Raw genomic sequence first — 11,332 nt, 5'->3', positions numbered from 1 at the left:
TCAAATTGAAAATCAAGTTACTTTTATACTAAGTAGGTTATATTTTTATTTCATGCTTTTCTTATAATATATGAGCAATATTCACGTGCTTGCCTAATTTATTTTTAATGGAAACGTTTTCTCGGGACATTTCTTTGAAAAAACTTAAACTGCCCAATCGCAGAATGAAAGTCCCGGTTTCGCACCAAAAAAGTTGAAAAAATTACGGACCAGAGAAAGCACAGTTTCACCGGCAGGAAAGAGGTCAGTCGCCCGTAAGATCTCAAACACGCACAGAATCAAACGCCGTGGCAGAGGGCTGCGCCATCTAGTTCATAGTTAAACACAAATTTATCTGAATCCGTATTCACACTGCATCGAATTCGAGGCGACATCACGCTTATTAACAAATTAGCAAGGGACACCTTGTTGCCAATCCCTAATCGAGGTGCTGATTCTTTTCGTCCCAGTATCCACCTTTGAATACTGATCTCTTGTTTGTCTAGTTAATCAAATAATTTCGAAGTTTAATTCTTGATTTGCGGGTTCTCTGGTGGTGTCTCTCTGCTGATATTTCAAAATTAGTTGGCTATGCCTCGTTTGGTTGCTGGTGAGTTTTGGCAATATAAATTTAAATCTAGAATTCAGGGCCTTTTGCAGTTGTCCGAATATTCTGTTACAAAGGGCTGTGCAACGTCTTATCTTGTGCGGAAGAGCTAGTTTCCATGATTTATGAAGATAACGCGGGGCAGTTTTGAACTCTGATCACCTTGTTGACAGTCTTAACGTCATCGTGTTTTATTCCCTTCTGGCTGCAGAATAAGGGGATTTAAATGGGAGCTGGGTTTTGCTTGTGGTGACTGTCGCCGTCACAGCAGGAAGCGAGAGCCAAGCGGGTCGGATGGACAAAAACAAGAGTCGCACCGATCTGCTTGCAGCCGGGAGAAAAAGGGTATCTCTATATTGGCTATCTCGTTTAATCACAATTTTCAATTATAAATATGGACATAGCAATAGGGAACTGCTTCTCTTCCATTTCAATACGTTGAGTGGTCACCGCCGAAGTTTGCTTGCATGATGGCAGCGCAGCAATTGAGTTAATTATGTCACTGAATATAAAGGGGTTTAGACTGTTGTTCCGTAGGGATTGGAATATCATTACACTCAAGGAAACAACGATGACCATTGAATTTCATCGCTTCAATTATTGTTATTAGCATCATTATTTTTGCCTGGAAACTGGAATATTTATACCCCCACCCCCCAAAAAAAAGTGGATATGAAATTATCTAGTTGGTATCTGTTCTCTCTTCCTATTTAAATAATTAGACCGATAAGCTTTAGCTATAAAGGTTCATGATTTTAATTATTATTTTTTTGTTATCAGCTTCAACAATTCCGTCAAAAGAAGGATGGTAAAGGCAGTAATAATGCTGGAAAATCTTCAAAAAAATCTGGCAAACCTGAGCATCTAGAGTCTGAAACCGATGCTGCAACTAGCGCTCCTATGCCAATGGCATCGTCTCATACTGTTGATGAGGAGGTTGAGACTGCCACTGCTTGTAATTTGAGTGTCACAGAATCATCGGGGTTGCAGTCTTTGGCAAATTCATCAACTCCTGAGTTTAATGTTCCACCTGTTGATTCATCATCAGTGGATGTCGCATATGAGGCAAATATCAAAGCAGAATTGGCTTCTATTGTTGAGTTAGAACTTCAGAATCAGGTAGTAGCTGAAGCTGATTCTCAGATGTCAGTCCAAAATGAGGGGGGAAATGCTCAGGATGCTGGTACGGAAATGGGGGAGGTTAATTTTGAAGGTGGAGTAATGGACGATCATATCTCTACTGCAACTGTTGATTTGTCCTCACCTGCTTCAGTTGCAGCTGCAGCGGATGGTGCTACTAGATTAGAAAGACAGGATGAGGAGAGGGAAGAGTGTTTGCTTTTACCTGAGAAAATTTTGAGTACATCCTTGACTCTAACGAGGGAAGATCAGGTAACAGATGTAGGTTGTGCTCTTCTCTTACCTCTCTCTTCATTTTATTCAAGGCCACAACTTTCTGTCTTTTTAATTCTGGATGATGTTATTCTATCAGATTTGGCTGGGAAAACTGTTGTGTATTTTGTGTTTAATTATGATCTCATTTGTTGCTTGCTAGGGACAATGCAGGATGCTGATGGTTCTGAGGCAAACAATTCTTTTCAAAGCTGTGCTGCTGAAATTGATGGTCATGAGAAGACTCCCTTGTCTGAAGTCAGTGAGAATGCTCAGGTTCTTTCCGGGATTGCTCTAGGGCAGAGTGGGAGTGAGGATGAATCTTATGGAGCAGACCAAGTAGGCAAGGCAGTTGAAGAATCTTCTGTTAAGGACATCATGTCAGACAATTTTTCAGCTTCTACTAAGGGCTACGAAGATGCAACGGCAGGAAAGGTTTTGAATAACCTGGAGGGACAGGTATTTCCTGGTTTGATTCATGAAGAGGGGGAGAACAAGGGACTTCAGGAGGAGCTTAACCAATGGCATGCTTTTGTTGGATCTGCACCTGTGGATAAAATTCATGAATTGTCAGTAGGAGCTCATGAAGGAAACGCAGACAGAACACTGGGCATCTCTCCTATTTCTGATGTGAACTCAATCAACCTCGTTCAGCTGACGGAAATTATAAATGGGCTTAGTGAAGAAGAGTATCACTGTTTAGTCAAGTCTAGAAGAACTGTTTCTCATGGAGATCCTGTAGCCAGTGTTCTAGTTTTACAAGATTTTGCCTTTCTAGAATCATTTGAGAGAGTCAAAGAAGAATTGTTTCTGGCAAACCTAAAGAATGATATACTCAATCTGCAAATGACAGAACAGCTGGAGCTTCAACAGGAGTCTGATAGTCATCGTTGTCTGTTGATTAATGAACTATCTGACCTCCGAGCTTCACATAGTGAAATCAATGACAAGAATCATCGCCTTGTAGAAGAGCTTGCTAATTGCCAGATTGAATTACATGATGTTGTCAGCAAGAATGTGGAACTGCAGAGCCAATTCAAGTCTGCCCAAGCAAAGGCTGAAGCATTTTCTGCCAGAGTCGTTGAGTTGGAGAATAATTTTGAATTGTCACAAAGGGATTCACTGGATCTGTCCACAGAGCTAACTGACTGTATAGGCTTGGTCACAGCTTTGCAGACAGAAAACAACGTCATGAGTGAAACGCTTTCTTTGATGATTGGAGAGAAAAATAAACTTGAGGAGGAAAAGGAGTTTCACCTTTTTGAAAGTAAAAAGCTGTCAACAGAATTGGCTGACCTAAAGGGTTCAGCTGAAGAATTAAGAACTGAAAATTCTTACCTAAGTGCAAGGTTGTCTTCGGTGACTGAGGATAGCAATAAGACTGAAATGGAAGCTGAGCATCCAGCCCATGAGATTGGCAAGCTGTCAGCAGAATCTGTTGAAAGTAAAGATTTAGTGGCAAGTCTACAATTAGAGATTTCAAACTTAACCGGAAGCCTGGAATTATTATCTGATCAACAAAAGAAGCTTGAAGAGGACAAACAATCTGCTGTTCTTGAGGCTCATGTACTCTTATCTCTGATTGCTTCTGTTCAAGATCAATTATCTGCAGAAAAGGGGGAAAGGATGAGATTTGAAGTTGATCTTAAAGAAGCCACAGCGCATCTTGAACAACTTACCGAAGAAAATACCATTCTTAATAGCAGTTTGGATGCATGCAAGGCTAAAATAGAAGAAATTGGTGACAAATACCAAGCCGAAGCATTGCAACAACATTGTTCAGATTTGGAAGCATCCAACATTGAATTTGCAGTTCAATATGAAGCTGCAATGCAACGTCTGGGTGATGTTCAAGAAAAGAAAAATGATCTTGAGGAATTGTGCAGAGCTCTAAAGGAAGAAAACCTCTCTCGCGAAACCAAAAACACTATAGTTTGTGCGGAGCTTGGAAATAGCCAGTTGAAAATTAGTCAATTGCGCAGTGATTTACATGACATGCAACAAATTTCAAATCACATGGCCTCTGTTGTTGGTAGTCAGCTGGAAAATTTGCTGAAGGAGGTGACAGAGAGGGCAACGCTACTTGAACAAGGCTGGAATACTACCGTGGCTGAGATTGTTGAAATAGCTGCGAAGCTGGATGGAGCAGTGGGAGAAGATTTTTCCTCAACTACCGCTGCTGGCAGTTACGGTAGCACTGACATCAATCATCGGTTTGCAGTTTCTGTTAATGCAGCAGCAGAAGTGATTGCAGATCTTCGGAAGAAGCTTGAAACTGCTTATGCAGAACAAGGAACATTGAGTACTTCGTTTGAAGAAATGAATACAAGGTGTAATGAGGTTCATGGGAAGAATGAATTGGCTGTTGTTATATTGAATAAAATATACCATGACCTGGGGAAGCTTGTCCATGAGCACTGTGGGTCTACAGATGAAGATAAGATAGATGTACAAGGTGAGCCATTGCCTGATCTACTGAACTATAGCATCTTTGAGACCGTCATTAAATCTCTTGGGGACATACTGAATAGGAGGTTGGAACTTGAGTCTATCACGAGGGAGATTAAGTCAGATTTGATGCACAAGGAAAAGGAAATGGAGGAACTGAACATGAAGTGTCTTGATTTAGATGTTGTTGGTAAGTTAGTTGATGAAGTTGAAGGCGTGTTGGAGGTGGACGAGATGAAGATCAAAATGAACAAAGCACCTCTCTCATGTTTAGAATCGTTAGTAACTACTCTTGTCCAGAAAACTAGAGAAGCTGAGCTCCAGGAGCACATAGCTAAAGAAGGCTACGGAGTTAAGGTGATGGAATTATCGGATATGCAGGAAAAGATGCGTTATCTAGAAACCCTTTGTGCTGAGCATGAAAATGAAATACTTATTTTGAGGGAAAGCTTACGTCAGGCTGAGGAAACCCATGTTGCTGTATGTTCCGAATTGAATGCAAAGAGTAGAGAACTTGAGCAAGCAGAACAACGGGTCTCCTCCACAAGGGAGAAACTTAGCATAGCTGTTAGCAAGGGCAAAGGTTTGGTTGTGCAGCGGGATGGCCTGAAACAATCCTTGGCTGAAACATCCAGTGAATTGGAGAGATGCTTGCAGGAGTTACGGCTGAAAGATACTATAATTCATGAGGTTGAAGCTAAACTTAAGACCTATGCAGAGGCTGGTGAACGTGTGGAGGCTCTGGAATCTGAGCTTTCATACATACGCAATTCAGCCAATGCCTTAAGAGAGTCATTTCTTCATAAAGATTCATTACTTCAGAGGATAGAAGAGATTTTGGAAGACCTAGATCTGCCAGAGCAGTTTCATTCAAGGGACCTTATTGAGAAGATTGATTGGTTGGCTAGGTCGGCTGCTGGAAACTCGTTGCCTATGAATGATTCAGATCAGAAGATTTCAGCTGAAGGAGGTTCATTCCCTGGTGCTGGCTTTGATGTCACGGATGCCTGGAAAGATGTTCAGCAACAATCTGATACAGGGGAAGATTTAAGGAAAAACTTTGAGGAGTTACAGAGCAAGTTCTATGTACTGGCTGAACAAAATGAAATGCTGGAGCAGTCATTAATGGAAAGAAATAGACTAGTGCAGAGCTGGGAAGAGCTTGTAGACAGAATTGATATGCCTTCACATTTGCGGTCTATGGAGACAGTTGATAGGATTGAGTGGTTAGGAAGAGCACTTGTTGAGGCTAATCATTATAGAGATTCTCTTCAGCTCAAGATTGAACAATATGACAGCTATTGTGGATTGCTAAATACTGATCTTGAAGAATCTCAAAGGAGAGTGTCTGCTCTCCAGGCAGATCTCAGAGTTGTTACGTCTGAGAGGAAGCATCTTTCTGACAGATTGGAGTCACTGGAGCATGAATGTGAGAAACTATCATTGCAGGCAAGGGAAGCTGAACTTGGGAATGATAGGCTGTCTGCTGAGGTAACTGGCTTGGAGGAGAAATTGAAGCAGAAATCTGCCATTGAAGAGCAAATGCTCACCATGGAGGGCAGGATCAAAGAATTGCAAGATTTAGTCGGTGATGCCTTACAGGAATTTGAAACAGAATATTTGGTTTCTGGCAAGGAGAGTATTGATTCATTAGAAGTACTGTTAAGAAAGCTCTTAGAGAATTATACAACTCTCTCGGCAACAAAACCAGCATATAAGGATTCACATGATGGACAACATACACAAGAAGCTAATGCTGCTCTTAACCAGGGAAGAGGCCAAGATATTGATGATAAGGGAGAGACAGCTATTGATAGTTTGAAGAAAGATCTGGAAGCGGCTTTTCATGAATTGATGCATGTGAAGGAGGAGAGAGATAGGTATTTGGACAACCAAATAGCTTTATCTGGTGAAGTTGAAGCTTTAACTAAAAGAGCTGAGCAGTTGCAGCAGCAGCTTGATCAGGAGGAACAGAAGTCGGCTTCTGTTAGAGAGAAGTTAAATGTCGCTGTCAGGAAAGGGAAGATGCTGGTTCAACAACGAGATGGTCTGAAGCAAACAATTGAAGAGATGACTAATGAGATAGAGCACTTGAAATCTGAGAACAACAACTGGGAACATGCACTTGCAGAGTTTGTAGAGAAGTTCAAACATTTGTCCAGTTTTGCAGATAGGCTAGGAGCTCTTGAACCTGAAACTGCATCCAAGAGAAGTGATCCAGTAAGCAAACTGGAATCGATTGGGAAGCTATGCTCTGGTTTGCATGCTACTGTGGCTTCTCTAGAGCAAGAGTCCATGAAATCTAAAAGAGCAGCAGAGCTTCTCCTGGCTGAGTTGAATGAAGTTCAAGAGAGGAATGATGCCTACCAGGAGGAGCTTGCAAAAGCTACTGGTGAACTTGTTGATATCAGAAAGGAAAGGGATTTAACTGAAGCCGACAAACTGGAAGCAATTTCTCATCTTGAAAAGTTATCAACTTTGCACATGGAGGAAAGCAATAGCCATTTTGCTGAGATCATGGGCTTAAAATCTAGCTTGAACCAACTTCACAAAGGCTTCAGTGACACTGGCAAGTTAATGGCCAACGCTTTTTTTGTGGATTTGGAATCTTTCCGAAGTCTAAAGGTTGGTCTTGAGTCATGCATGAAAGCCAAAAATGCTGCCCCTGTCGTTGATTTATCTGTTACTAGAGGACATGACAGCATTTTAGGAAGGTCATCTGATGATCAGGTATTTTTACTATGTTGATGTTTATTTAGTCAATTTTTCGTTTGCTCTTTCTTGCTTTGATGTTTTGCCTTTCGGCTTTAATCTACATCAAATGTCTTTCATCTGGTATGAGGACGAGAAATAAAAAATGCCATAACCTGTGCTATTCAAATATGTTTTGAACATACGTTTGTTGGAAATTAACGCCAACTATTCAAGGCATAACAAACTGAGGGCTAGAGGATTTTTTTTTTTTTTTGCGCTGATAGTTCGCATCAGGATTTACTGATACTGTTCATATATGTTTGTTGTAAATTAATGCCGACTTTTCAAGGCACAACAAACTGAGTACTAGATATATATATATATATATATATATATTTCTTTTGGCTAATAGTTCGCTTCAGGATTTACTGATTCTGTACATATTGATTACTTTTGATCACCTGTTTCTTCATTGGGATTTTTATTATGTTGCTAACTTAAGTTTTTCTTCATAATGCGGGGAATCTGGTTTTTCACGTCATTATATCCCCGAAATGAGATAATTCAATACCTCATTGTTATTACGCATATTACTTATTCTTTCATCCTATTTAATTAATTGTTTTTCTTCTTCAGAAGAGCTTTGTGTCTGAGGATCCTTGGTCAGAGATGATTGACCATGTTGATGATAATAACCTAACGGAAAATTCTCGTCTTCTTGGGCTTCAACTGCAAAAGTTATTGACAGGGCTTGGTTCTATTAAGGAAAGTATACACACGCACTTGAGTTTGGCACAGGAACAGGGCAAAACATTATCTGAAATACTGGTGAGCATTCAAAGGGATATGATATCCCAAAGAGAGTCCTGTGAAGCCATGAAGAAAGAAATTAGTGAAAAAGATGGGGAACTTATTGTTTTACGTGAGAATATAGCCCACCTTTATCAAGCATGTGCCAATTCGATTGCTGTAATTGAATATGGAAAAGCTGATCTGCCTGCTAATGAGTCAGCATCTTCTGATCTTGGGATTAATTTTCAATCAACAACGTTTGAGGACGGAATAGACCCTTCTAGTGGTGTGGCTCGTTTAGTATCTGGGGAATATATCAAGACTCTAGCAGATAGGTTGCTGTTGGCTGCAAATGAGGTTGCTAGCATAAGAACTAAATTCCTAGATGCTAACCAGAAGGAAATGAAGGCTGCCATAACAAATTTGCAGAGAGAACTTCAGGAGAAGGATGTTCAAAGGGACAGGATCTGCATGGACCTTGTAAATCAGATTAAGGCTGCCGAAGGTACTGCAAACAATTACTTTCAAGAACTTCAATCTTCAAAGATGCAAGAGCAAAATTTAGTCAAACAGATTGATGAGATTGAGGCTGAAAGGAAGATACTGGAGCAGAAGGTGAATGCTCTGCAGGATAGGCTAGTAACAACTGGTGAATTAGAGGAGAAAATTAGATGTCAGCTGGATTTGTTGTCTGGCAAAGACCAAGGCGAGTTTTGTCTGATTACTTGTGTTTTTAATATAGTAAACCTGTATTGTATTTATGTTTGATATGTGATTGTACTTATTTGGAAATCATGATTTAATGCAGAAATTGAGGCACTGACACAAGCTCTGGATGAGGAAGAGATGCAGATGGAAGAATTGACGAAAAAGATTCAGGAACTTGAAAAGGTTATTCAACACAAGAATATGGAAATCGAGAATCTTGAAGCTTCTAATGGTAAGGTTACCAAAAAGCTTTCCATCACCGTAAGTAAGTTTGATGAGCTTCACCGCCTGTCTTCAAGCCTACTTGCGGAGGTTGAAAATTTGCAATCCCAACTACAAGAGCGGGATTCTGAGATTTCTTTCTTAAGGCAAGAGGTTACAAGATGTACCAATGATCTTCTTGCGTCACAAAATGGCAACAAGAGAAGCTCAGATGAGATCCTTGAGTTCTTGATGTGGGTTGACATGATGGTCTCTCAAGATGGGATGCATGATATGCTTCCTGAAGTGAACGGTAATACTCAGGCTGATGAATACAAAGAGGTACTTCATAAGAAGCTTATCTCTTTGTTATCAGAAATTAAGAATTTAAGGGCAGTTGCAGATAGTAAGGATGCAATGTTGAACGTAGAAAGTAGAAAGGTAGAAGAATTGACACACAAAGCTGAAGCTCTGCAGAAGTCTTTGCACGAGAAAGAATCACGACTAAATTTGCTTGATGGTGTGGAAGAGTCTGGAGAGCAAGCTATCACAAGATCAGAAATTGTGGAAGTTGAACCTGTGGTGAGACAAAAATCTTGTCCTTGCATATATCTGGTTTTGCTTGCGGAAAAGGAATATATGCCCATTTATGTACCACTATCACATAGGTAGCTTAATACACCATTTCACTCTGGTTAAATAATAAAGTATGCGTTTGGGTGGTGATGAAAAGGAAGTGATGAGATTTGTTAACATCAAGTAATATAAAGTTACTGTCTTCTTGTCTCATGCATGAAGGTTTGATTTGTTTTGACTATTTAAGCAGATCAACAAGTGGACGGCATCAGGGACATCTGTAACCCCTCAAGTTCGCAGTTTGCGCAAGGGTAATAATGATCATGTTGCCATTGCTGTAGATGTAGACCGTGCTAGTACTAGTAGGATGGAGGATGATGAAGAGGACAAAGGTAATTCTGCACTACTCGACTTTTTTTTTTTTTGAAAGACAGAATTTAGTTTCTTGTTAACTTTTCCGGTTTCCATTTTGTGGCACAGTACATGGATTTAAGCCTCTCACTTCATCAAAAATTGTCCCGCTCCCAAGATTTACCAGACCTTTGACTGACATGATTGATGGCTTGTGGTAGGCTTGCTCTTCCTCCTCTTCGTATTACTTCGATGAAAAGTTTTCCTTTACTAAAAGCGAAGGGCTTAGTGTTTATCTTACTTTCACATTTTTGCAGGGTATCATGTGATCGAGCTCTAATGAGACAGCCTGCTTTGCGACTTGGAATTATGATTTACTGGGCTATAATGCACACACTCCTTGCCTTTTTTGTGGTTTAAAAGGAGAATCCCTAATTTAGCTGATGCTCAGTCAAGTACTGGATTTATAATTGATTGGCCAAGTTTTTTTGGTGCCTCTCTTTTAACATTGGATATATTTGATTCCCCCCGGGGGGGCAGGATGGATAGGAATTAGATGTAAGCATCTTTTTTCTTTTCTTCTTCGGGTTGTGGTTGTCAGACAATTATCTACAAAATACTTGTTATGAATGAATGAAGATACAGATGCTGGAAATTGTGCAGACTGCAGACAACATGGAAGAAAAGGCGAATCTGGGGCAATCTGCGAAGAGTCTGAAGCATTTCACCTTTGATTAAATCACAATGATGAGATTTTGGGAGCGTAGCCCATGTTCCACAGAGAAATCATGGACTCATGGGACGTACTGATAGCAGATTGTCTGATGAGATAGGTTTAGGAAGTCGCGATTCTTTTGTTCTTTGGATCTTTGATTTTTGGCGTCTTTCCATCTACTGAGCCATAAGAAATTTCAAAGTTGCCCATTCTTTTTGTATTATCATATCAATCATAGCTTCATTACGGATGTTTAAATCTATTGATCATGAATCATTTATACTGGTGGCGCTATAACTTACATAGGCCTTTATGACCACTGATGCCCAGATCCTTTAGTAAATGTTCCCTCTATGACTATTTGGAGCATAACTCGGATGACCATAATGCATGTTGTCCAGTGTTAAAGCAGTTCGTTTTCGATTCTTTCCGGTTTACCTCGCATTCTTTAAAAAGTTCTGAAGAAAGCAAAATGTGGGATGAAGATAGCAATAACGGATTTTGTTTTTAATCATAAGGCAAAAATATTAGCTAGCCAAACGGGAAACGTTGTATATTGAGGTGAAGTAAATGAAGGCATAGGTTATTTTAAACTGTAAAAATCACAACATTCCTTTTGACATTGTCGTTCAGCGGAGAGCTACTTGTTCTATTCTGATATTTTTCCCATTAAGATTGCCGAATCTGAATCTTCATATAAGGTGGTGAATGGACGAAGCTCCTCTAGATTAATAACTTGAACCTTAGGGTGTGTTTGGGTGACACTCCAAACCATGGTTTGGGGAATAATCTACCCAAACACCCCCTCCAAAAACCAAAACCATGGTTTTGGGTCAAAACCATGGTTTTGGAAAAAGCAAAATTTTTTT

General features: G+C 40.1%; 1 protein-coding gene across 4 annotated transcripts; it reads left to right on the top strand.

The window, feature by feature from the left end:
- The first annotated feature begins 224 nt into the window (after positions 1–224).
- LOC114757410 (early endosome antigen 1) lies at positions 225–10,850 on the top strand. Of its 4 annotated transcripts, XM_028946464.1 has the most exons (9): positions 230–427; positions 798–931; positions 1,367–1,991; positions 2,142–7,156; positions 7,757–8,618; positions 8,721–9,403; positions 9,648–9,789; positions 9,878–9,965; positions 10,066–10,850. In XM_028946464.1, the coding sequence occupies exons 2-9, from the start codon at positions 881–883 to the stop codon at positions 10,166–10,168; spliced, it is 7,569 nt and encodes a 2,522-aa protein (XP_028802297.1). In that variant the 5' UTR covers positions 230–427; positions 798–880; the 3' UTR covers positions 10,169–10,850. The 4 variants fall into 4 exon arrangements, with proteins under 4 accessions (XP_028802294.1, XP_028802296.1, XP_028802295.1 ...); XM_028946461.1 differs by lacking the exons at positions 8,721–9,403; positions 9,648–9,789; positions 9,878–9,965; positions 10,066–10,850 and having other exon boundaries at positions 225–427; positions 7,760–8,695; XM_028946463.1 differs by lacking the exons at positions 8,721–9,403; positions 9,648–9,789; positions 9,878–9,965; positions 10,066–10,850 and having other exon boundaries at positions 226–427; positions 1,367–1,978; positions 2,153–7,156; positions 7,757–8,695.
- Positions 10,851–11,332: the final 482 nt, after the last annotated feature.

This window comes from Neltuma alba, unplaced genomic scaffold (genome assembly GCF_004799145.2).
Source record: "Neltuma alba isolate B1F8T4 unplaced genomic scaffold, ASM479914v2 tig00010594_pilon, whole genome shotgun sequence".
Taxonomy (NCBI): Eukaryota; Viridiplantae; Streptophyta; class Magnoliopsida; order Fabales; family Fabaceae; genus Neltuma; species Neltuma alba.
This window is presented reverse-complemented; position numbering and strand designations above follow the sequence as displayed.

Coding starts and splice junctions, on each gene's coding strand:
- LOC114757410 (XM_028946464.1), top strand. CDS start 881: ATGGACAAAAACAAGAGTCGCACCGATCTGCTTGCAGCCGGGAGAAAA. Junction 7,157..7,756: donor GAAGGTCATCTGATGATCAG/GTATTTTTACTA, acceptor TTTCTTCTTCAG/AAGAGCTTTGTGTCTGAGGA. Junction 9,966..10,065: donor GACATGATTGATGGCTTGTG/GTAGGCTTGCTC, acceptor ACATTTTTGCAG/GGTATCATGTGATCGAGCTC.